We start from the raw sequence: 24,169 nt of genomic DNA on the forward strand, positions 1-24,169 counted from the left end.
GTTATTGGAGGGGAAGTAGACAGTCCGGAAGGGGACGAGTTTGCCATATGATGTTGGGATATGTTTGGTAACGAACTGTCCATTCCAGGGGAGTGGAAGGCGGCGCAACCCGACTATTCGGAGGAAAATAGTGACGCGGTGGGGTCAAGAGTATGTCCTCTCGGCACCTGCCGAACGTTCGCTCGGGTATGCCCAACAATATGGAAGGTTCCCGGTGTCGAATATCGTTCAGGCCAATGAGAAAAAGGTCTCCCGAAAGCACCCAGTGCGTTGGACGGGTCCTCTGTCGTGTCTTGAGGCTGTCACAGCCTGGGAGCAAGGATTACCGCAGGCTGCAAGCGCACGGCCAGCTGGAGCAAACCACCTGCAGATTCGACGGCTCGTAGGTCTCAAGAACTAATAATAATAAGGCTGCTCGGATGGCAGGCGCTTCAGACGAAAATCGGAGCGTTGGGGCTTGCTTGACGCTCGAGCACACCACCTCGGTGAGGGCCAGTCGGAAGGCTGGGAAAAGTGTGAAATTCGGCAGAGACGAACTGGGGGAGGGAAGGCCAATCGAGATGTTCTTGATGGGGAGTGCTTACTGCTTCCAAGTTGTATGGCAGCGGGGAGAGATGGCAGGCAAGCACGAATGAGACCCGGCACTACAGGGCACAACACTCTGAACCCGCTGTGGGATAAGGCGGCGAGAACTGAGGAGGAAGTCACGCCGCGATGCCGGTTGCTAGTGGGAGGAGATAGCTCACTAGCAATGGTGTGGTAGAAGCAGGCCGGGACAGGGATGAATTGCCACGAGGTCCATCAACGCCCGTGGGGATCGGAGTGAAGATCAGGCCGGAAAAGGGTGAATGCCGCAACCACGAGGTCGCAAGGATACTGTTCTCCTATGGGTCAGTGAGTAGAGCTGGACTTGGGGATTAGCTGTTCAGGATCCGCTCACAGGTTGATGGGTATGCGCCTCCCAGGTTACTGTGGTACGTGGAGATGTTCATTTATCAACCGGACTTTGTTCTTGAAGAAACCAATTCTAGGCATCCGTAGCTATGTCCGAGAAGAGCGCGTGCAGGAGGTGGCGTCCATACGCTAGTCCCGTAGTACGGAGTAAAGGTTTGAGCAGAGTGAATTGCAAGTGATTGCCGCTGGATGACTGGTCGCCAGCGTCGTCTTGCAAGCATAAAATCAAAGTACCTAGGCAGAAGGCGGTAGAGGATGGATTGGATTCCGTCCTATGCGGCAAAAGAAGGCAGATGTTTGCATGAAGATCCTCAGATTGGCCGAATACGGACTGTTGATCATGTAGACGGAGGGCCGTGGAGAGATTTGTCGCTTGGACCACGACTCGTTTGACAAGCCGATGAACAATGACCCTGGTCTTCAGGTTCTAGAAGCACTCATCCCTGAACCCAAAATTTCAAGCATCATGCTTTTTTGGAGAATTCCAAGGCGAGAGGGGAGCAATGCAGGGGCACAACGACTTCCCGCGTCCCTAAACCCTGCTTGCATCAGCGGCTGGGCCGGCCCAGATCCGAATCCGAGAAGGGAAGCGAAAAGACGAAGATTTCCCTGTTGGTTATGCTTGTAGATGAACGGGTTCGGGAGGGCTGAGGCTAGGGTATGGCCGTGACCACATAGGGAAACCGAGAACGCAGCTCCACCACGGCTGGGATAAGCGGACACAACATGGCACATGCAACAGGCACCATTGGATTGCCACGCGCCTGGATTAGGGGACAGAGAGAGATTGTAGCATATTATGTGCAGGATTTCGAAGGCAAAACTCGCCAAGTAGACGCGGTTTGCGGATATCCCGGGCATCAAGACCATCCATCGACGATGAGAGCTATCAGTGGGGAATTGGCCCTCGGAAAGATGTAATCGCGACGACATTTCGGGTTCAGCCAGCGGCGGATTCTCCTCTGATCTGATTCTACACAGTAAGGAACTCTTTGGATCGGAAGCTTGCACTCCATCCATTGTGCAAGTACGAGTCCTGGTGACGACATATGTCGATGGAAGCGGGCGGATCGCTGCTTCCGAAGGCATATGATCTACCGAGAACCCCGTGCCTGACCATGATCGAGGCCGCCACTACTCCGTACTGCCACACATGTCATGGCATAAGCTTCGGCTTTGAATTACCACTTGGGCGAATTTGGCGTCCCACTTCCATCAACGAAATGACGCTCCGGAGTACAGCCGTGAGACTGCGTTAGGAGTAATGGAAACAGATGGAAGAAGGAAATAATGGCGTTTGGAGGGTCGGCACTTGGAGAGTGGTTGTCGTGGCTTGCCAAAGTCCCTAGGCCGAGGTGCATATGGATAGTGTGGCTGCTCTCGATTTGAACAAGCTTTTACAATCCAGTAGACTAGCGGCCGCGGAGAGTGTGTCACTCGACCCGACAAGCCGCATTGTTTTTGGCCCGCCGCGGAGCCCATGTCATGGATACAACAAAGGCGGCGAAAGTCCAACTCCCAAGTACGCCGGCGAATTCGGTCATTTACCGGTACCTAGGTAGTCCGGTCTACGGAAGTTGCTGGTACATGGATGTACCTTCGGCACCATCTGTTATGTGGAATATTATCCTTCTGTCACAGTTAAATCAAAGCCGTGCCTCGTCGAGTAACGTCGAGTGCAACAGCAGACCATCATAGGGCTTCGTCCTGACAAGGCTTTGTATATGTACCACAGTATTGAATGCGGATGCTGTGAAGTGCCTTGGGTCTGGGACTGGAGATGCAGGCCGGGAGGCCAACGTCAAACAACAGGATCATGGCTCGGGCGTTGGAGGGGCGGGGTCGGAAATTGCCGACGTTGGAATACTGGCATTATTCGGATACCATTCTGAAAGATATCGTTCAGTTGCCCCATATCACACAACACCTGACCGTCTTGGAAGTGCAGTTCTCGCGACGTTGGTGTTGTGGCGGCGTATCGCCATTCGCCCACACCCACATGCGGTTTGACGGACTTCAGTTGCTGATCAGTCCTTCGATCTTGTTGTTGGCTGATGATGGCGAACCGTCAAATGACGGCAGAGATCGTCAATACTGCTGTGTGTTACGCGCCTTCTGGAAACAAGCCGGCTCATGCAGTTGGCTCGAAAGACTCCGATCTTCATCGCTTATGTACCTTCATCCTCCGCGGCAGACGGTTGTGAATTGCCACCGGCGACGATCCAGGTCAAGTCTGCGCTTTGGGCACACCTGTGACCGGAATTGCCTGCAATTCGCCGTCTCTCCGCAGTGTGAAAGCCCCCAGGAACCTGTAGCTGAAACATTCATCACTGGGTTGAAACCCGATCGATTCTTTGGCGGCAGTCGGTCCGATAGTATTTGCATCTGTTCGGGTGCGACGCCTGAATGTCGGATGGTGTGCTCCTCAAGATGGCTGGTGAAGCGCTCGGAATTATTGACCAACCAGAGAGCGGAAGACCTCGTATCCACCTATTATGTAGTACCGGAGGCAGTCGCGCCATCGCCAAAATACCGCTGGAGGACAGGAAGACGGAAGATGAATTGGGAGTGGAATGAAGAATGGTTGCGTATTTCGCCGGCCCTGAGACCAGCCGTCAGTTTCTACTGCTCGAGTGTGATGCCTCGGAACGGACCTTGGAATATTATAACTGTAGGCCGACTTCGGCTTGTACGGGTCAGAAGTGAGGTAGCCCATCAACATCACGTCTTCATCTGCTGAGAATTTGTCCGATGAGGATTCCTCCGCCGGGCATCTCTCTGAAGAGCCTCGCCTGCTGTGTGGATAATTTCTGCATCTCGCGATCGATGCCGAATTCGCTGGAGAGTCGGAGAGGACAGCAGAGGAGTGCTGGATTGAGGTGGACAGCAGTGGCTCATACAGACATAAAAAACGCCTGGGTGGATTCAAAGTGAGGAAGATTGAGGATTAGGGAACGGGAGGGAGTGGGGTGATGATTTACGCTTCGGTGCCGGGCAGTGAGTCGCACCTGCCTCAGATGGCGCACCTGCCTCAGATGGCACTGAAGTCTCTACCTAGGTACACTGCACTGGAGCGCTCTTGCACGGCCAGACCCCTCGCTAGCATTTCACCTCCTCAACTCCTCAGCAACCTCAAACCTCGCCCTTGTCTTCACCCTCACGCTCTCGACACTCCCCCCCTGCGCAATCTCCGTCAACACCAGCCCTGCCATCCAAACACACCCATATTTGCTCGCCACAACCATTTTCGTTGCCTTGGGATTTCCAACCAGACCCATTGAGCCTCCAATGACCTTGAGAACTTTTTCCCGGGCCATGTAATTTACGAGGTCCCCTGGAGCACTGACTTAGCAGTGGCCCAAACGTAGAGTCTCTACCTGAGAAGGAGAGAGTGCTGGTGAGACTCTTTCCGGCCTACTTCAACTTGTTCATGCATCCGTAGAACATTTCCTTGGTGTGCACGACAATGTCGCTACACCATCCTTCCTCCCAAAGTCGTGCTGACGGGAACTGGCTACTCGACTGTTCCGGTGCAAGTCACCAATGGCCGAATTCAGCCGGATCCATCCAGTCCATCCAACTGAAAGCACTGGCGTCGATAGCAGACATGTCGAAGAGCTGGGTATCAAAGTTCCCTGCACTCATAATGGTCTCGTTGACCTCGTTGCTTGACATTGTGGAGAACTGGAAAGGTGAATTATACTGAGTAGCTCCGGAATGCGACGCCTCGTCGAACGTGGGTATCGATCTCTTGAGGGTTGCAGTGCTCGAGGAGTGTATATCCACTGCAATTCGATCGCCCAAGCGAACCAAGGTAGGATCCAATTCTGCTTCGTGGCCAGAAGCTTGTCTCAGGAGCTCCCGTAGATACCGTCCGTATACGACAGAAGCACCGTTTCGATGGCTTGGGACAGCTCCAATCCGCTCCAATACCGCAGCCGTCTCTCCGATCAGATTCCTGATGCTTGGTGTAAGATTGTGTCCCGTCCGTCCACCTGTGCGGCTAAGGTTCAACGCGACGCACGCCGCAAAACAAATCATGATGACGGTGTTGTTGGGCATGGAGGTTAGGGATCGTTCGCCTTGGACTGCAGCCCGCATGACGTTGAGCGCCGATGACAAAGTGGAGGCTCTGAATTGACGTTTAACTTCGAGAGGCGCTGTGGGGTGATTGATGACGCTACTGTACGTGGAAAGCCGCGTATGCGTGATGAGTATCTCGACATATGGCGGAAGTGACCTCTGTACTCCTTGTGCGAGTGCGGAAGTCCACTTTGCAAGCCAGCGGTCAAAGAAGCCTTGAATCATGGTCTCGATCTCTTCGGCAACTTTTGTGCCCACATCCACAACTCTGTAGTTGTCGCATCTCGTCCGAATAGCCGAAAGTAGACCATCCAGGTCACGGCGGAGGACGGCCATCGATATCAATGAAGCGTCATGAACATCCGAGAAACCATTGTTATGCCATCCGTCACAGTTTTTGACGAGAGCTGTGATCGGGAGGCAATAGCTGCGACCGCGAGCAAGACATACGCCTCTTTCAAGCACGAACAAGGATAACCATGCTCTTTCGCGGCGTCGTAGTAGCCGTTGACCCCATTCCGAATTCTCGTCGACGCCATCAAAGCCATCCATTGCCAAGGCTCTCTTCGCTTCCAGGCAGTCCGACTTCTGCACTGTTATCAAAACGTCTTGACCAACCGACGTCGACGGGGTTATAATCTTGTTGAGAGAAAGATCCAATGCTATGCTCAAGGCCAGGGAGATGAAGATGCCGGTATCGTCGTCGGCTGCGTGATCAAGAGGATGCATCCATGGTACATTCACCATGAACGCGAGGACAATCTCTACAGAGCGGAATCTCCTCGCAATCACCTGCTGCAGGAGGAACTTCCGATGCAACAATAGCCTCTTCGCCAGCGCGGAAGCCGAGGGCATGAACCTAGCGGAAGCTAGCAACAAGGAGGTGAATAGGAACGCCGACTGTCTCCGGATGAAGTCAACCGTGTGGACGACCGGGTCGAGACCCCATCGTGTATGTGCCAGTTGATCATGAAAGCTGATGTTGTAAGCGCGTGAAACTTTAGACCGGTCAGGGGAACCATACTAAGAGATTAGCATTCCGGCCTCCTCTAGGCTCAAGAGGCCGACATCAATAGGGTCCAAGTCAGGCCCTTGATCCAGCCGTGCTTTGATGGGTTGGAAAAAGTGATGAATGTCCATTGAATCCCCTCTCTCGGCTGGAAAGGCTACACTGGATGGCGTGGCAATTGCAGATGCTTGTTGAGGGACAGTGTGACGGAGATCTGACGCCCGAGCAAGGAGCTGAAGAGGATTCTCGGCATCATCCAAACTGAGTAGTTCGTCTCCTGTTTGAGCTATACTATCTTTTTCGGACTGGATAGGTGCAGCCGATGCCGCAGCCGCTGCACCACTGCCGGTTCGGCCCAATCCATCGCGAGCTTTGTTGAGCAACTGCTGCAACTGTGTAAGCGTGCCTTCACTAGAGGAGCCATCCGTCCTGGACTTCTTGATCGCTTCCTCAATTTGATATATTGCTTTATCCAGCCCGGTGCGTTTGCTGTTCACAGTGTCAGCTTTGACTCTGTACTTTGTAGAACACGCTTACTTTTTGACTCCCTTCTGTCTTCCCACATGGAAGGTTGGGATGATGCACTCGGTACCAGAAGCTTCGCATTTATCACACACGCTGGCTCCGGGAGTCCGCTTGCATTTGATCTTGCTTTTCCTACAGTTCAGGCATGCGGCCTGCTTAGTAGCCATTGCTTACATGCTGTTTGTCGAAGGTGCTATGACTTGTCTACGCCAGTGTCAAGCGGAAAGACATGCCATGCAGAGAAGAGACGAGTTAACCAAGGACATCCTTTTGGAAGGACAATGGAAGTTCGAGAATTAGCCGGTTAACGTTGCCCCATCAGATAACTTGGCATCGGGTACAACTGCCATTTTAGCTTGAAGTATGATGTGGACCTTCGAAATGTGAAAGCAGCTCAAGTCAACTATGAATGACTTCTTAGCTACATGGAACCATCGCTAGATTACATCTGCACAAGTGAACCATACAGTTTAATATACAGTCGAGCGGGCCATTAGTCCTCCCCTTCTACAACGGCCAACGCTTCGCCAACCTTGACTTTCTGTCCCTCAGTAATGGTCCAACGAAGACCCCCTTCTGGTTCTCCTTCGTGGCCCTCGCCTTCGTCCATGGTTGGCCGTCTGCCCTTCGGGGCCTCGAAGACAAGTACAATAGTACTGCCCAGTTGGAAGCCACCCATTTCCTCTCCACGTCCGAGGGCATGGCCTCTGAGGACTCGGCTAGCATTTACGTATGAAGCTTCGGCAAAGCCAGAGTAGGGTTCCCCTCGTTTGGCAGCCTCATGAGCAGCACGGTCGGCTGCTGTGTCTGTGGTCAGGGAGTTTGTGCGGAGCTCGCGATCGAAGTTGATTTTGATGGAACCAACATTGGTGGCTCCCACAGGCGTATAAGAGAAGAAGCCCCAGCGCCAACGACCAAGTAGCACGACCCGTTCATTCAGAGTAAACAGACCGGGGAGAGTTCGCTGGAGGTAAGGGGATACACTGTAGAGCTCACCAGCAAAGTGACGGCGGCTTTCGACAACCCAGGAGACGGGAGAATGGAATCGATGGTAATCGCCCGGAGCGAGGTAGATGACGCAAAAGTAGAGCCCGGTGGGTGTCTTTGCCGATGTTGGTGCCCACCACGGACCGGCTGCCTCGCTACCCTCGAGATCAGCACGCACTTCCGACTCGATTGACGGAGCAGCCGGCATGGACTGGTCGGAGGGCATTTCGGAAGGCGTCCCGTGCTTCGGCCACGGGCCCGAGAAGAGATTAGGAAGGGTATAGGTGATGCCATTGACCTTGGCGAATTCCTGGTCTGTACGGAGTATGTCCTCGTGGTCAACTTTCATGTGTTCGTGCTTGGCGCCGATGCGCGCATCAGCAATGGGGGCATTTTGCGATGGACGCTCAGATCCAAGAAGCGCATCCAAGCTGTACGTCACGCCCTTGACCTGTTCTACCTCCCCGTTCTCGATGTGGCCGAACTGGATGACCTTACCATCCGCAGGCGAGAGGATGGCATGGGGGTTAGGATCCAAAGGACGGACACCGGGCTTGAGGGTGCGATAGAAGAAAGCCGCGAGATTGGGATAGGTGTGGAGATCAGGTTCGGCGACTTCCGAGAGGCTACTAGGAATCAGCAAGAGAAGCCGACAGACAATTAAGGGAGGACGAACTTGACACCAAAGATGAAGGCGTACAGCTTGAAGCCGGGAACGCGCAGGTAGTACGGAATGGTCAACTCATTGAAGCGGCCCCATAGTCTCGACAATGCTTTCAAGGGCAGCGTCGACATGACCTGGACCGTCCTGGAAGCTGTCAGCACAATCGTATGTTTAAGGGCTCTGCTAAACACACCATGGTCCACTGGGCCGGATGCGTTCCCTTTTCCTCGGAATATCTGCACCCTCATTGCTCTGTATATGCTTCTCTCGCCGTTGGATGCGATAGAGCTGGAATGCTCCCAAGAACGTCACTCCCAGAGCGATCGGTATGGGTTTCCATTCTATTTTTGTGTTCTTAAGCGCGGAATTGAGTCTGGATCTAAAGGATTGCCGCGGCTGTGCATCGAAGAGAGGTCCGGAGGAAGAGAATGGCCGGTTGGGTACGGAGCGGAGTGTTGTTGGCGGGGAGTATCGCGCTGGAAGCCGCGCGCGCCCAACATGGCGGGCGCAAACGACTGACATTATCGCTTCATAGGGGTATCAAAAGTAGTGAAACGAAGGGAATGAGCTGTGGCGGTCTGAGACTCGCGACTGGAACCGTGAGCACAACACTTGAAGATTCCCTTCAGACGCCTCCGCAGCGGCATCGAGCAGATGGAAGATGACGTCCGAATCTCTTGGCGCGGTGTCTCTCCGAACTGTGCCTCTGCGTACTCCGAGCTTCTAAGCGCAACGTGTATAATACCATCTTCGTGCCGCTCCCCATCCTCGGTCAATCGTTTGCTCTCAACTTTGAGGCTCTGGCAATGGCCACAGAGACAGCTGAAGCCGCTACGGCCATTAATCTCAAGGTCCTCTCTCCGTCCACAGAGGTCCAGGGCGATATCCACTTACCGGATCTTCCCATCTCTCTCACTTTAAAGGAGCTTCGCGATCGAATACAGAATGAGATTCCCAGTCGGCCGGCTACCGAGCGTATGCGGCTCATCTATCGCGGTCGTGCCCTGTCCCGTGAAACTGATACGCTGAGTGATGTCCTCGGTCTCGATAACGTAGGTCACAGCAAGCTGATGATAGAGGATAGAGGCCAGCTAACAGCCCCAGGTCCGGACTTCGAAGGACCACACGCTTCATCTAGTCTTGCGGGAGCAAACTCCTATCTCTACAGTATCCTCTCCGGGTCCCGCCTCAGCTCAACGGTCATCGTCAGTTCCGCCCAACCCTTTCCGACCTGGCCAGACGCCTCCGCATGTCGGCCTACCACCTACGAACCCATTCAGAGCCATACCCGAAAGCCGACCGAGTTCACAACCCCAACTGCCTAGTCGCGTCCATCCGCCGCACCCGCTCCATGCCCCTCCTCATCACCACCACAATCACCCTCCTCCACACCAATATGGTTCTCCAGTTCCAATTCCCGTTCGCGTGCAGCTGGCGCCAGCTCCCGCACAGATGAACCCATCTACTACACACCCGCAAGAGGGGCGATCCAGGAGCGGGACTCCTGTCCAGGGCGTCAGTAGGCAGATGACGCCGGTAGTCGTACCGCCCGGGGCCATACTGGCACCTGCGGGTGGACTTCCAGCGACCCACACTCTGCGTACAGACACTGGTGTAGGTCCCAATGGCGAGCATGTCACGGTGACTCGTATTTTTAACAATGCGAATGTACCCTTACCAGCACCCGTTCCTGCACATCCTCTTCTGCCACGACCGTTTCCGCATCCGCCTGGTTTCCCGCAAACAGCGCGTTTCCCAGCACCGCCAACTGGAGGATCAGTGGATCAACATCTGGTTCGTGCTCGGAATGGCTTGGATACTGCACGGCAGGAGATGAACAACGTCCGTATATTATTGCTCCAAACGCCTGGACAGGCGCCTCCGAACCATCCGCCCGCGTGGCGCATGGAGCAAATACGGAACCACATGTTGAATCATACACAAGGGTTGAACCAGCTTCAGCAAGGGTTGACTTCCCTAACGTTGGAACCCACGATGGCAAACAACCAAGAGATAGCTCAGCTGGCACGGGCTGCGAACGAGCTACGAGAGATTGCAGAGAGCGTAAACGCAATGCTAGACCCTGCACGTACTGCGAACACTTCACATGGGCCATCAGCCTCGGAGCAACCCGCCACAGCGGCAAGATCGGCAACGGCTCCTTCTACAACACTCAGTACAGGTCCAGCTGGCCCGAACCCTGAGGCTGCGACCAATCGTGAGAGCAACGCAAATGTTCCCTCCACTGAGACGAGGCCAGAACTATTCATTCTATCCAGCCCACAGGGCCCTGTGGGCATTCTCTTCGACCAGGGAGGTACTTACACAACAGCGCCAATGGTGAATACTCTGCCTTTCCAAGCCTTCACTCAGCAATTTGCCTCCAACCGCCAGCTTCTGGCCAACCTCGGACAGCAGTTCACTCAGAATATGGCTCAAAATCTGCAACCCCTGGGAGCAGTGGGAAATGTTCAGAATCAAGGAGCAGCAGCAGCAGACCGAGCTGTGGCACAGGGCAATACTCAGAACCAGGCACCCAACCAAAACCAGGATGTAGGACAAGCCGCTGCGGCGGGAGCAGCAGCTCCGAACATCGTGCCAGGTCAGCAGGGTCAGCAAGCACCACCCGATCGGCTCGCGCTCTGGGCCGGTCATGCTTGGCTTATGTTCAAGCTGGCCGTGTTTGTGTACATTTTCGGAGGACCGTTTGGGTGGTACAGACCGATATTCCTGGGTCTAGCGTCCATCGTCATCTATCTGTTTCAGATTGGGCTGTTCGATGATAGGGTTCGCGAGATTAGAGGGCATTTTGAGGCGTTGTTGCCGATGGGGGAAAATAACAATAACAACAATGGTGGTGCTGCGCGGGCCAATGCGCAAGCGGGGGATAGAGCGGGCCAAAGGGGACAACTGGAGCCAGACCAGAACCTCAGCCCTGAGCAGGCGGCGCTGAGGATGGTGCAGCAACGGCAAGAGCAGCGGCAAGGGTGGATGAGGCAGTCGATCAGGAGCGTGGAGAGGGCGTTTGCGCTGTTTGTGGCCAGCCTATGGCCTGGGGTGGGTGAGGGCATGGTGAGGGCGCAAGAGGAGAGAGCAAGGGCTGAGAGGGCGGCAGAGGAGGAGAGGCTGAGGCGCGAAGAAGAAGAGAGGAAGAAGAAGGAGGAGGAGGAGGAAGAAGAGAAGAAGGAAGCGGAGGAGGGTGCAGCGGGGCCCAGTGCAGAAGAGAAGGGGAAGGGAAAGGCCAGGCAAGAGGTTGGAAATAATGAAGGTGTCGGAGATGCTGGGGAGGGGAGTTCGTCATCTGTCGTGGGTGCGACGTGATACCTAGTAACAATTCTTCTAGCGGGTTGGCATTTCCGGGCGCTCGGAAGCGGGTTTTGTGGGTTCGGATTTGATATCACCATCTAGGGGACTCGGCGTTTGCTTTCCATATAGGGAGTACTGGAGTATGAGCGACGGCGACTGTGCGTAGGTATGGATATCACTACACTACGTTAGCTATTCTTTGTGAATGCTATTCCTTCCCTTATCAATGTCATGGCTGTGCCCAAAATCACGATGAATTTGCAAAGAACAACCCCATCCGGCATCATGCCATCCTCGACGCTATATAGACATCAATCAGCTTGAGTCCTGGTACGACGGGCCTGGCAGCCGCCGCAATCTCACAGCAACACACCGATAACCTGGCGCATGGAGACATTGCCCCCTGTGTAGCGGAGATTGGAGTTATGCGAACGTGGTGTCGCACATTACAACATTACTCGCCGCGCACAGTAATCACATCATATCATACCACGATAATCTGTACGACACGATGAGACACGTGGGTTGTACACCGGTTCCAGCAAAATGAATCCCCATCCATCTTGTGAGGGTGAGATGATTGATGGCATGACGGTGGTGGTGTTGCGGGAAACCTGCATGTTTCGCCGTGGATCCGAGTGTTTGTGACTTTGCGTCCCGTCTATGGGTTTTCGGGGATTTGAAACTGACGAGGCGAATTTGTGCCTTTTTGCTCAGCCGTGAGCTCTGCGTTATTGGCGGGGAAATGATGGTGAGGAGCTTCGGAGATGTATCTCCAACCACTCACCTGAATGGAGTGATTATGGACGGAAGTGTGAAACAGCGACAGGGGGTAGTGGCAAAGAGCAGTGGTTGTTTCGTAGTCTAGACCGGATACGGTTAGCAGAAGCAGCTCTGTTTGCAGAACGACTGGTCGGAGTTTTCCCCTTGGCGGGTTTCAAAACGAAAATGCTCGCTTACGTCCCGCGGCCCTGGCCAATGGTCGCAGCAAAACGACCTGCGCTAACAACGACGGCTGGCCAGAACCGCGACCTCATAGCCACTCAGTGCGACTCCCTTCTCTCCTTCCCTTCACCGTCGCGTCCCCTTCGGCTTCGAGTTGCCTTTCCTTTCTTCCAGTGTGCGTCTTAGAACCAACTGCTGTCCTTCCTTCTGCCTCACCCGTTACCCTCGTTTATTCAATTCCCCTGGGCCACTTTTCACCGAGTCCGCCAGTCCTTCGTTTATTGTCCTCCGCCGTCCCAGTGACACCCCACTTCCCCCGACACCCTAAGTACCACCTACCTCCTACTCCCTCTTCGTCACTCATTGTTGCCCTTCAACGTCACGGCATTGACTGCCTCCGCCTCAACCATCACTTCGGCCTTTTCACCTTCTCTGCAACCCGGTTCCGCACAGGTTGGCCTTGCCTTGTGCTTCCTCCTTGCCTTGGTCGCACCTCAACCTTGGATTGTGTACAATAGCTGACGAGCTTTGTACATGGACAACCCTCTTGTCTGTTAGCCAACCACCCCATTGTATGGATCTGGTTTCCCTCGTCGACTCCCTCATTTCTACCCCGCGCCGTGCAAACCAAGAGCTATAAAGCTCCTATTGAGACTATTCGCGGCCGTTGCATTTTGCGAAACAGATCTTTCCACACCTCCACCAACATAAGCCGCACTCTGGAGTGCGCCGCCATCTCGTTCAACACATATCAACTTTGCGCGCAGCGCGCCTGGATACACGACTGCGCAAGCGCAATTCGGATTTCAGCAACACATGTCCCCTTACCCCCGCCCCGGGAGGGTGGAGTCCATCACCACAGCAATCTCCGACGCCATCTCGAAACGAGGGGAGCACGCCGCCGAATTCCTGAAGGGATGGGACACCGATGACAATGACCGGCTTCGGTACTCGTTTGGCCTGACGGGCGTGGATCAGAAGGGGAACTTCCTATGGGTGGACGTGTTTGGATGGATGCTGCTTGTTGTCGCGCTGGCAACCCTCGCCTTGCACATCTGCAACATGGGCTGGCGACAGATGCGACAGCTGAGCGTCATGGGCCAGCCCAGCCGGCAAGCTTACTTCAAGGATAACAAGACGCGATGGTGGCCTTGGATCCAACGACACATCCTCACCGCACCTCTATGGAAGAAGCGACACAATAGGACCTTCCAGCTCTCGAGCGCAATCGAGAATGGAACCCTGCCGGGGCGCTGGCACACCATCGTCCTGGCCATCTACGTCGGTCTCAACATCGCCTGGTGCTGTATCTTGCCCTACGGGGAAGAACGTGCAGAGGTCATTGCTGCTCTCCGAGGACGCAGCGGCACTCTGGCAGCGCTTAACCTCATCCCCACCGTCCTCTTCGCGCTCCGAAACAATCCTCTGATCCCCCTACTTCAGGTCTCTTATGACGACTTCAACCTCTTCCACCGGTGGGGTGCCCGTATCACCATTGCCGAAGCACTCGTGCACACCGCTTCCTGGGTCGCCAACACCAAGAATGGCGGCGGCTGGAAGCACGTCGCAGCCGCGCTTCGCGACGAATCCTCCTATGGCTGGGGAATGGTCGGCACCATCGCCTTCGTTTTCCTCGGCATCCAAGCATGGTCTCCCATTCGGCACGCTTTCTACGAAACCTTCCTCAACATCCACCGCCTCTGCGTGCTCGCCGCCCTTGTCGGCCTCTACCTCCACCTGGCGCAGCACAAGCTCCCTCAACTGCCATGGATGTGGGTCGTTATCATCATGTGGAGCGTCGAAGTCGCTATGCGCATGTTCCGTGTTTACTACAACAGCCTCCGCCTCACAAGAGCCTCGCATATCACCGTCGAAGCCATGCCCGGCGAGGCCGTCCGCGTCACCGTCGACCTCCAGCGTCCCTGGTATCCCCGCCCCGGCTGCCATGTCCACATCTACATGCCCGCCATGAATCCTCTCCTGCCGTGGACATCGCACCCCTTCTCCGTCGCATGGGCCGCTATCGACGAACCCTCCCACAAGGAAATGGCCGACGTCGGTCTCCCAACTCTCGAAGGCCAACCCCTCGCTCCTCATGGCCCCCGCCCGTCCCGCCAAATCAGCCTCATCTGCCGCGCCCGCACAGGTCTTACTCGCCAGCTGTACGACAAAGCCGCAAACAGCGAGCACACCATGTTCACCACGTGGGGCGCCATCGAGGGACCCTATGGCGGCCACCACTCGCTCGACTCGTACGGCACCGTCCTGCTCTTCGCCGGCGGTGTCGGCATCACGCACCAAGTCATGTATCTCCAGCACCTCGTCAAGGGCTTCGAAGCCAGCACGACCGCCACCCAGAAACTGCTCCTCGTCTGGACCGTGCCCGAGAGCGAATGTCTCGAATGGGTCCGCCCCTGGATGGACGAAGTGCTGCGCCTCAAGGGTCGTAAGAAGGTCCTCCGCGTGATGCTCTTCATCACGCGGCCGAAGAAGAAGCTCGAGAATGTGAATTCGTCGTCGGTGAAGATGTTTGCCGGGCGGCCCAAGATGGTGCCGCTGCTAGAGGAGGAGGTGCGCAACCGCGTGGGCGCCATGGCCGTGACGGTGTGTGGGAGCGGGGCGTTTGCGGATGATGTCCGGGGTGCGGTGAGGCCGTTTTTGGATAAGGGGAGTGTGGATTTCATCGAGGAGGCGTTTACGTATTAGCATTAGCCTCTGAAGAAGGGGTTCTATACGAGACGCGTACGCTTTGTTTTGTTTTCATAAAGGGGGGAGGGAGGGAGGGAGTCTCGGGTTCGAGAACTCTCTGTGTGCATTTCAGCGGTTCAGCGTGGCATATTTTTGTGTGTCCCTTCATCTTTGCTCTTAACTTCGTTCGATGTAATATATTTACCTTTATTCATTTTTCTTTCGTGCTAGATGGATCGGTTGAAGTGGAACCATAACATGGGGTGCATATAGCACTCTTGAGATCTGTATTCATGGTATCCCACCGTCTAAGTGAATAACATCCGTCCCTGGCTCGCGAGCCGCCCTCCGTGGGAGCTATTTCAAAGCCAACATGGCCTCCAAGAACCCTAAAAGAAAAGACTACGAGAAGAGAGTCTGATACTATTAGGCGCACTTGTTTCTATTATGCATATAACTATCTTTCCTCTCCGTAGTTCAACGTTACGCCACAAGTACTTTCGTTACCCAAGAATGCAGTCAAGCTAGTTCCTGCGGAAGTTGTGGAATTGAGTCGATCCTCTTCCATTCCACGTAACGCTCGCATCCAAAGTGAGCAGAGCTGTGCCTGATTTTGAACTCGTCCTCCCAGCCTCGTTCACCATGTCGTAACTTGAGCCTTGTAGGCCATGGTTCAATAATCGTATGAGGTTCCTTCATCTTGAGGCCAAACAGCTTTTCAGCTTCCTTGAAGCGGTGGATTTCCATATACCTAATAACGCGTCAGTGAACCGAACCATTCGAATCTGCAAAATAGCTCTACCTGTCGAAGAAAGTCTCCACGTCACGAACGAGCGGCCGAGCCGCGAGCATATTCACCATCCACGGGTCGCCCTGCGAAAAGCCGAGGCCCTTTGGGGACAGGTATTTCATAAGCTGCATCATCTCGGCTTTGAGGCTTATTTCTTCCTCCTTTCCATCTGCCATCTCATCTACCGCGTTCATAAAGAGAGTCACGAGTGTTGCGTGCGGGTTGTCGTGTGGACCGTCAAGCAGAACGTCCAAAGATCCACAGTGTTTTTGCAAGTCCAAGATATCCGCCATCGGAAACATTGGAAACCTAGATGGAGTGAGTGAGTCTTTGACTATCTCACTGCCTGAAAAAAGGGATGGCTAATGTACCTCGATGCGGGAAAATGTCCTATTACTGAGATGGTCGGGTAAGATCTCGGCGTCGAAATTTAGGAGTTCGAACTGTATTTCCAAATTCGAGACACGGTGGTAAAATCGAGAGAGGAGATGTGTCAAGAACCAATGCAGCTTCCCGTAGATGTCATTGCTGGCTGGGCCACAGTGTATCTGTAAGACTTCTCTTAAGTCCCAACCATCGAAAGGGTCAGCAGAATCATTCATTGGCCAGTCTTCTGTCTTGCCAAAGATAGTTCTCAGATGGGGTTAGTCCAGGGCTACATGGACGAGCTGTTTTAGAACTTACGGGTTGGGGGTGCTGAAATCTTCTATCGAAAAGCCAAATAGCAGTAGGATACCATCTCTACGAAACTTATCTGCGCACAGAGGGTGGGACGGTAATTGTGACAGCATTCGTCGCTCTCTGTAGTCCCTACGCTCCTCTGCCATCGTGCAAGCGGTGCGGACCTCTTGTGCTCGGCTCTTTGACCAGTTATGTGGAAGCTGCAGATGGGAGGGGAGTAGCAGCCACTCTTCCTTCCGCAGAACCACGCGCAGCGAGCGAGAGCCGAACACCCACGTCTTCCCTAGGAGCGATCTAGGCGATTTAGATCCGATTTTTCCGCAGACTGTTTCCACTAAGGGCCGCACCCTGTTATCGAGGAGATCCATATGCAAATCCTTGATGAATGCCGAATACCAAAGGTGGATTACGCTTTCTACAGCTTCGTCCAACTCTTGAGAAAGGAAGATGACAAGCAACATGATGATATTCCGAGCGACGATGCCAAAATCTCTATCATTGAGAGTCACGGAAACCTTTCCGCGAAAGTCCTCCGGAAGCATTGCAATGGTCCTGACGACGTTCCTAAGGTCCCCGGACGCTGTGTTGCTATGAGCCTTCATTCGAGAGATATCAATGTCTGCAGAGACTTAACCGCCAAACAAAAGCTTCAGATGGCCATTATAACCCATGCCTTCATTGGAACCCAGGTTGACAAGATCAAAAGCAGGCATGTTGCCCCAAAGGAACTTCCGTCCCCCGAATGGGTCCAGCCCCAACCCCGCCCACGAATGCCGGTGTGCGACGTTCCAACGCCCATCCCGGCTGCCAGGTGCTTTTCAATAGCGGTGACTTGCAGTTGGGAGTCTCTCTTATGATGGACCCAATGGGCCTTCTGACATACCGGCCCGCAATACTTTCTATTTTGATTAGCGCATTCAGTAAGAGTGACAAGGCGAAGCTCACAGCGACCAGAAGACAGGCTTTGCATGCGAATCTGCCTCCCATTTGGCAGCCCTGCTGTCCAGCATATCTGTTTGCACAGATGCTGGTCCGTGACCAGCCCGGAGGAGTGATGGTTGCCATTTGAACTCCACCCTGTAGAAGAGGTCTAACTCAGCGGGATCTTTCTTTATGTAGTTTCACTTGCGGATCGCTCGTTGCCGCTCGTGTAACAACATCCCTAAGAGTCCCCGTCCGTAGCAAATCAGATGGAGCCACATGGCGGCATAGTGCAGACCCCTTTCCCAGACTCAGTCGAGCAGCTGAAGGGAAGGATTGATGGAACGTCTTATCCCGAGCCACGGGGGTCGCTTGGCTTTTTACTTGTATGAGCTTAAGGGGACTGCATGGTTATGTGCATGTATCTCTGTAATCTTATTGTGGGATCACTGACACTGCGGTTCGAGATGGGTGTAAGGTGCGGGATGAGGGCGCTTCTGACATCATCCCAAAACGTTTATATCTGTGACATAAGCCATAGCACCCCAATAATCACCCTCTCAAGCTCTGTCATACGGTGGTGGAACTAAGTAGAGATTGGGCAGGGGAAGGATCGAAGGATCGAAGGATCGAAGGATCGAAGGATCGAGAAACGTCTTATTATCCCGAGCCACGGGGGCATCTTGGCTTTTACTTGATGAGCTTAATGGGACTGCATGCATACGTCGAGGTGGTTCTGCGCTTCGAAATGTATCAGTCGGTGAATGATGTGGGTTGAGCTGACCACTCTGGAGGTACATGAATGCAAGAGAGGTGAATGTAGTGGATGAATTGGGTGGGTGGTTGGACGTGAGGATTGTGGATATTTGCCTTTTTATCTACCATATAAGAAATTTGGTTGGCGAAGAAACCCTAGGAGAATGGATTGCTGCGAAGACGCCTTTCAGATGGATATTTGCGTTCGCTGGCGAAAATGCTGGAAAACTTCAAAAGCTGGTGAATAGATGCGCGACAACGACCCAACAACCCTGGGATGCAACGCACGCCTTCGAACGCCCAACCGCGGATCCGAAATCCAACATATATATACAGGCCGAATGAAAAAAGAGAGATGAAAAGAGAGAGGGAAAAGAAAGAAAAACAAACCACTCGCAAAACCAAAAGTCCCGCCCCTAATCACTAATCCTCCTCCTGTCCTCCTCCAACTTGGCCCAAAACTTCTGCACATCGGGCGTCACGTTCCGCTGCACCCTCGTCCCGTTGCCGGCCCAGATGTTCCCCATCTTCCTCGCCACCCTAATCCACTCATTCATCTCCCTCGAGCGATCCCCGCGGCCCGCGAAATGCACCAGGAAATCCCCCCTCCTCGCATGGTACCGCTCCCACCCGTCATTGCTCTCCGCCGTCTCGTACTCGGTCGCCTCGCCGTGCGGATACGCATTGAACCATTCGTGCGGCACATACTGCACGTGGGGCGCGAACTTGGGCATCTGCAGGACGAGCTCCATGGCCGACTGCTCGGTGAAGGTGAGCTGGACGTCGGGCCGGTAGTCGCGGAAGGCGAGAATGTCCATGAGGAGGTTGATGCTCCAGTGGCTGACGCGCATGGCGAAGATGCCGTTGTTGAGGCCGTTCCAGTCCTTTGTGGCGACCATGTGCGTCTTGATCTCCGCCTTTGGGTCCTTGGGCGGCGGCGGGAAGAAGGACGAGATGGGGCGGCATTGGTCGAGTATCACCGTGTCGCGGTCCACCCAGAAGATCCATTCGAGGCGCTGGTGCGCGGGTTTGAGCATCTCGTCGAGCAGCAGCGCGAGAAGGAAGGCCGGCTTGTTCCACAGGTCGTCAATCATCTGCTCGCACATGACGTGCAGCTCCGTGCTGTGGATCATGCTGTGCAGGTGGTGCGTCTGCAGGGCCTTGGAGTAGTGCGCCTCGGGGTTGCCGAATTGCGCCGTCACGACGCCGATGCGGCCTTGGGAGGGTTCGTGGGGGGAGTACTCCGCGCAGGATTCGCGGAATTGGAGGGCGAGCGTGGTGAGGGTTTCGTCGGCGCGCGGCAGGCAGCGGTTGTTGCCGTGGTGGATGAGGTTGGGCCCGGTTTTTGAGGGCGGGAGCACGCGCGAGGTGATGGGGTGCGAGGTGGAGAAGAGTTCGATGAGGAGGATGAAGAGGACGAGGGTGAGGGTCGCTTTGATGGCGAGCCCCGCGGGGGGGAGCGTTATTCGTCCAGTGGAGATCATGGTGGTGGTGGAGAGAGTGTGCCCCAGGGAGGTCTCCCACTCAGGGGATAAGTCAGTACCGGATGGCCGTCGTCGAATGTCCTGGATAGGGATGTGTAGCTGGATAGATAATGAGGAGCCTAGGTAGATGATTAGGAGTCTGGATCTTTGTGGGATAGTCCCTATTATGTACGCTATGTTCAAATTGCGACGCGAAGAATGCAAAAGAATGAATTGCGTGCGGTGGGAAAGAAGTCTGGAATGTGGCAGCAGTCTACATGGCTCCTGCGCGCCTTGCGACAGCGATCGCTTTTAAAGAACAAAGCATTGCGCCTTTTCGGAGTGCATAATAAGCCAGATGTGCTGGGCCGGGGCCATCAACTCCCTTGGATTGGGTGGAGTCCACGAGTGTCACAGCCCCCATGGGAGTGGGTTGCCCCTTCTAGTGTCAAGAAAGGGAAGTCCAGCTCAAGGGATACGACGCTAGGCGCGGATAGTCGTGTTCAGCAAGCCACGCGCTGACGACTTGTCCGAACTTCCGAAGTGGAGAGCAAGGCGGGAAAAGGGCTTGGAGGTGAAGATATCAAGATCGTGAAAAAGGTCGTCAAAGTCAGAATCATGGAAGTCAAGCGTCCCTGTGCAACCTCCACCTTCGTACAACATCGCGCACCTCAGACTCGCACACACAACCCCTTTGCAGGCCAATTCCAGGAGTGTCCAGGGTCAGTCAGGGAGAAAAATGGGCTGAACATCCACTGAACAACGGACGCGAAGATGGCGTCGCCTCTCCCTGCAGATCCACGTCGTTTGGCGTCAGAAGCCGCTTCCGCTAGGCTATTGGGGTTCTGTTTCTGTATGGAAACACTCGACTACAGTAAGGAGCCAATGAGTAGCAGCTCCGAGCGCACCGTCGTACCGAAAGGCCCTGGTCAGAGTACGTCAGTATTCTCACTTGTACGCTGTACTCCCTCTTTACAGTTCAGCATTATTATTGCGCAAGTTGCATGAGCAGTTATTCCCTTCAAACGTCTCCTGAGATTATACAGCAGGAAAAAAACTTACTCACCACGGCAAGGAACCTGTGATAAGTCATCACTGATAACCAACTTCAATTCTCCGCCTGTCGCGCCACCCCCCTGAAGCGGCGAAGCTGGCCTTGAACGAGGTATTTTTAGACGAGGTTGTCGTCCTACGGTTCGACCTTCTCTAAGCGTTCTCGAACAAATGGCCTGATGCAAAAACAAGCTAATCAGCGATATGCTTGTAAAATTGGAACTGTTTTCAATTATGAGGAGAGAAGAGGATGTGGGAACCTGTGTGGAGACTGGGGCTGGAGCCAGGCAGTTCCAGATGCTTTGATGGCGATCGATGTTGGCTGCCGTTGACTGGCTCCGTGATTGGGATTGGATGTCGTGCCTCGGTTGATAGTTATCTATCCCACCTCGATTCTCCCAAACCACATCTGGGCCCCAACACTTCATACACAGTACTCCAGTACACTGTGCTGTCTCCATCTATATCAAACATTACCAACATCGGAAAATGGCGGCACCAGGACTCTTATTTGCCATGCATTAACAACACCACATCAAACCGCGGATCCCGATCCACCCCTTTCCCTCCAGATACTACGTTATGTGCATCCCCCTTTGTCCCAGTTGATCCTCAAGCACCAGACAACGTCATGATAATAAGACAAGTCGCGGTGTGTAACCCTATGTGAACCATCTTCCCAACATGCCACAGGTTACAAATCACAACGGCGCAGCCTCGCTCGACTTGTACTGTGTAAAGCGAAAACGGATAATGGCTTCGAGGTGACTGGACAAAGCTGGAGGAGCTGGAGGATCTGGACAAGTGAGCTGCATGACGCGCGTCCAGTGGCTCCAAGACGCATAGCCACGAAAACCGCCACGCACTCACAAGTTGAACCAGATAGTCTCTAGTATATCTGCTCCAGAGACATCATGTCCTCTCCAAGAACACACTAGTCATAATTCATCCTCATCATAACCCATCCTAATCATAACCCAGGAATCAGACTAACAAATCGCATGCGTCTTCCCCGTCTTCCCCTGCAGACTATGCTTCTCATCGCTAAACGGATTCTTCATCTTCTGCAACCGCCCAATGATGCTTCCGCGCCGTTGAATGTGCATAGCATGTCGATGTCTGCGTCCGTCAGTCAGCCTCCCAAGCTTAACATGAGTGGGAGATCGAGATACGTACTCGCTATGTTCCTTCAGCTTCTTCGCGTCCATGGCATCCAGCGTCTGCAAAGCCAGCTTGAAGTCCGAGATCAGCGCGTCGCAGCGCGCCTTGGAGAAGTCCTCGCGCACGACGATGCGCATCAGGCGCATGTTTTCCGAGTGCGGCGCCATGGTGTAGGCGGGGACGACCCAGCCGCGCTCGCGAAGCTGGTGGGCGCTGGAGGGCGTGTCAGTGAGTGCTGACGGAGGTTACGAAGGGTTGCTCACATAGCGAATTCGTCGTATAGCTTGCCTAGGTCTTCGTCGAGGCGGAGAGCAACGAGGGGAAGACCGGCACCGCTTCTTTGCGAGAGGATGATGAAGCCTAATGCCTCGAGGTTGGCGGCAAGGTAGTCGGCGGTGCGGGTGAGGTTGAGCATGATGCGGCGGTATCCTCGCTTTCCGAGACGGATCATTTGATAGTATTGCCCGATGATTTGCGACGCGCCTCGCGAGAAGTTCAAAGTAAAGGAGGCTTGGTCGGCGCCGAGATAGTTGATGTTGAAGATGAGTTCCTTGGGCAGGTATTTCGGATCCCTCCAGACGACCCAACCGACACCGGGATACGCGAGGCCATACTTGTGGCCCGAGACATTGATCGAAACGACCTTCGGGAGACGGAAATCCCAAACGAGTCCTGGGTTCACGAACGGAGCGACAAATCCGCCGCTAGCGGCATCGACGTGGATGGGGCAATCAATGTTCCTCTCCACGAGGAGGTCATTCAGGCCCTTGATATCCTCGTACTCTCCTGTATAAGTGGTTCCTAGGATTGCGCAGATACCAATGGTGTTCTCGTCGATGAGGTCCACCGCCTGCTTGGGATCGATCACGAAACGCTGGTCAGTACAATATACGTACTTCTCCTCTACTTCAAAGTAGCGTGCTGCTTTCTCCCAGCACACCTGGACGGCAGAGTTCATGACGATGTTAGGGTTGTCGTAGGGCTTGCCTTCGGCTTTGCGTTTTTCTTTCCAGATTCTCTTCATGGCCAGGACTGCGAGCTGGGATGGTGTTAGTATGTCAGTAGCATGGCCCACTGTGGGAGTTTACCATGATCGCCTGAACTGGTGAGCGACATATCCAATTGGCAGGCATTCTGAGTCCTTACCTCTGAGCTTCCTATGGTGCCGGTGCCCATGACGGCGGAGTTCTCGTCATGGAGAGGAGCATTGAAGAGCCTCGCAAGCATGGATACACAGCGGTTCTGAGGCACTGGATGAGCGAAATGATTACAGCATCAGCAACTGAATAGACGAACCTGTATGTCGGCGCTCACGGGGTATCTGTCATATGTCAGGCAAAAAAAAACAGTCATCAAAAAGTAGTAGAAAGTTCGTACTCCTCGTAGTCTGAAGAGGGGTAGTCAGTAATTGAACAACCACCAAAAGTCAACATTAACTCACCAATAAAGTTCTTTGAGAACGCGTCACTAGAAGCCTTTAGTGGTTGTTCCCTCTACTCTCTCACACGCATCCTTACACCATCAGCTTCTCGGCCTCTTCCTCCATATACGTCGTGACGAAGCTCGCCAAATTGAGCGTCGGCGTCCCGTCAAGCGTCAAATCGTCCTTGATCAATCGATATGCTCTTTTCTACATTAACCCCGATCTTATCAAATAGTGGTTATTTCACTCACACCTGAGGTGGCATCTCCTTCTCGGGCATCTCATGGCGGGGAAGCTCGACAGCCGCATATCGAGACCCGTACACCGTCGTTGTGTACTCATCAGGCCCGACGTCGGGACCTAGCTGGATATTGTCGACGGCCGTCGCGATCTTGGCCTCATTGAGTTCGTTGTCTGTAGCTACACGGTTGAGATGCACCATTGTGGGCCAATTGTCCGAGGATCAGGGTAGCAAAGGTATGACTTGAATAATCCCAAAAGTCAGCGACGTCAGATCAAGACTTGCACTGTGTAGGAGAGATGGCCTGATCCAAAGGGCGATGTCCAAGTTATGCGTTCACGAATCCTCACAGCAAGTTACGGGTTACCTCAACAAGTGGCCGGCGGGGTAGCAGTGGGGTGAGCACTGTAAGCTGTCCCTCATCACTGCGACTTCCAATGAACCGTCTCCGCATGGCAAGCCTTCCTTGTTTTATTGGATTCGTCTGCGTGTAACAATGGACAAAGCCGAAAATGGATG

General features: G+C 54.1%; 9 protein-coding genes across 9 annotated transcripts; 2 read left to right on the forward strand and 7 right to left on the reverse strand.

The window, feature by feature from the left end:
• Nucleotides 1-1,264: 1,264 nt before the first annotated feature.
• EI97DRAFT_312256 (uncharacterized protein) lies at nucleotides 1,265-2,316 on the reverse strand. Its single transcript, XM_033794615.1, has one exon. The coding sequence runs from the start codon at nucleotides 2,041-2,043 to the stop codon at nucleotides 1,375-1,377; it is 669 nt and encodes a 222-aa protein (XP_033654722.1). The 5' UTR covers nucleotides 2,044-2,316; the 3' UTR covers nucleotides 1,265-1,374.
• Nucleotides 2,317-4,491: 2,175 nt separating this feature from the next.
• On the reverse strand, nucleotides 4,492-6,738 carry EI97DRAFT_457893 (uncharacterized protein; the record flags this gene model as incomplete). The annotated part of the gene is made up of 3 exons (XM_033800858.1): nucleotides 4,492-6,013; nucleotides 6,062-6,535; nucleotides 6,584-6,738. 3 exons carry the CDS (start codon nucleotides 6,736-6,738, stop codon nucleotides 4,492-4,494), a joined length of 2,151 nt encoding a protein of 716 aa, XP_033654723.1.
• Nucleotides 6,739-6,870: 132 nt separating this feature from the next.
• EI97DRAFT_397188 (phosphatidylserine decarboxylase) lies at nucleotides 6,871-8,856 on the reverse strand. Its single transcript, XM_033796356.1, has 3 exons — nucleotides 8,416-8,856; nucleotides 8,235-8,366; nucleotides 6,871-8,184 (listed from the first exon to the last, which is right to left on the reverse strand). The coding sequence occupies exons 1-3, from the start codon at nucleotides 8,742-8,744 to the stop codon at nucleotides 7,065-7,067; spliced, it is 1,581 nt and encodes a 526-aa protein (XP_033654724.1). The 5' UTR covers nucleotides 8,745-8,856; the 3' UTR covers nucleotides 6,871-7,064.
• A 99-nt stretch (nucleotides 8,857-8,955) lies between these two features.
• EI97DRAFT_466705 (uncharacterized protein) lies at nucleotides 8,956-11,752 on the forward strand. The gene is made up of 2 exons (XM_033801548.1): nucleotides 8,956-9,274; nucleotides 9,327-11,752. The coding sequence occupies exons 1-2, from the start codon at nucleotides 9,029-9,031 to the stop codon at nucleotides 11,541-11,543; spliced, it is 2,463 nt and encodes an 820-aa protein (XP_033654725.1). The 5' UTR covers nucleotides 8,956-9,028; the 3' UTR covers nucleotides 11,544-11,752.
• Nucleotides 11,753-13,289: 1,537 nt separating this feature from the next.
• Nucleotides 13,290-15,179, forward strand: EI97DRAFT_449923 (uncharacterized protein; the record flags this gene model as incomplete). Its single annotated transcript, XM_033800248.1, has 2 exons — nucleotides 13,290-13,316; nucleotides 13,368-15,179. 2 exons carry the CDS (start codon nucleotides 13,290-13,292, stop codon nucleotides 15,177-15,179), a joined length of 1,839 nt encoding a protein of 612 aa, XP_033654726.1.
• A 501-nt stretch (nucleotides 15,180-15,680) lies between these two features.
• Nucleotides 15,681-17,697, reverse strand: EI97DRAFT_449912 (uncharacterized protein; the record flags this gene model as incomplete). The annotated part of the gene is made up of 8 exons (XM_033800247.1): nucleotides 15,681-15,912; nucleotides 15,964-16,279; nucleotides 16,349-16,584; nucleotides 16,636-17,212; nucleotides 17,267-17,279; nucleotides 17,392-17,463; nucleotides 17,495-17,527; nucleotides 17,578-17,697. The coding sequence occupies 8 exons, from the start codon at nucleotides 17,695-17,697 to the stop codon at nucleotides 15,681-15,683; spliced, it is 1,599 nt and encodes a 532-aa protein (XP_033654727.1).
• Nucleotides 17,698-18,539: 842 nt separating this feature from the next.
• Nucleotides 18,540-20,050, reverse strand: EI97DRAFT_312348 (uncharacterized protein). The gene is made up of 2 exons (XM_033794616.1): nucleotides 19,966-20,050; nucleotides 18,540-19,912 (listed from the first exon to the last, which is right to left on the reverse strand). Exon 2 carries the CDS (start codon nucleotides 19,791-19,793, stop codon nucleotides 18,726-18,728), a length of 1,068 nt encoding a protein of 355 aa, XP_033654728.1. The 5' UTR covers nucleotides 19,794-19,912; nucleotides 19,966-20,050; the 3' UTR covers nucleotides 18,540-18,725.
• Nucleotides 20,051-20,538: 488 nt separating this feature from the next.
• EI97DRAFT_312590 (uncharacterized protein) lies at nucleotides 20,539-21,556 on the reverse strand. Its single transcript, XM_033794617.1, has 2 exons — nucleotides 20,839-21,556; nucleotides 20,539-20,697 (listed from the first exon to the last, which is right to left on the reverse strand). The coding sequence occupies exons 1-2, from the start codon at nucleotides 21,284-21,286 to the stop codon at nucleotides 20,642-20,644; spliced, it is 504 nt and encodes a 167-aa protein (XP_033654729.1). The 5' UTR covers nucleotides 21,287-21,556; the 3' UTR covers nucleotides 20,539-20,641.
• Nucleotides 21,557-21,814: 258 nt separating this feature from the next.
• EI97DRAFT_457899 (glutamate decarboxylase) lies at nucleotides 21,815-23,851 on the reverse strand (the record flags this gene model as incomplete). The annotated part of the gene is made up of 10 exons (XM_033800859.1): nucleotides 21,815-21,944; nucleotides 22,002-22,199; nucleotides 22,250-23,025; nucleotides 23,075-23,083; nucleotides 23,133-23,228; nucleotides 23,283-23,307; nucleotides 23,364-23,373; nucleotides 23,428-23,453; nucleotides 23,504-23,611; nucleotides 23,661-23,851. 10 exons carry the CDS (start codon nucleotides 23,849-23,851, stop codon nucleotides 21,815-21,817), a joined length of 1,569 nt encoding a protein of 522 aa, XP_033654730.1.
• Between the last annotated feature and the right edge of the window lie 318 nt (nucleotides 23,852-24,169).

This window comes from Westerdykella ornata, assembly GCF_010094085.1.
Source record: "Westerdykella ornata strain CBS 379.55 unplaced genomic scaffold EI97scaffold_8, whole genome shotgun sequence".
Classification (NCBI taxonomy): Eukaryota; Fungi; Ascomycota; class Dothideomycetes; order Pleosporales; family Sporormiaceae; genus Westerdykella; species Westerdykella ornata.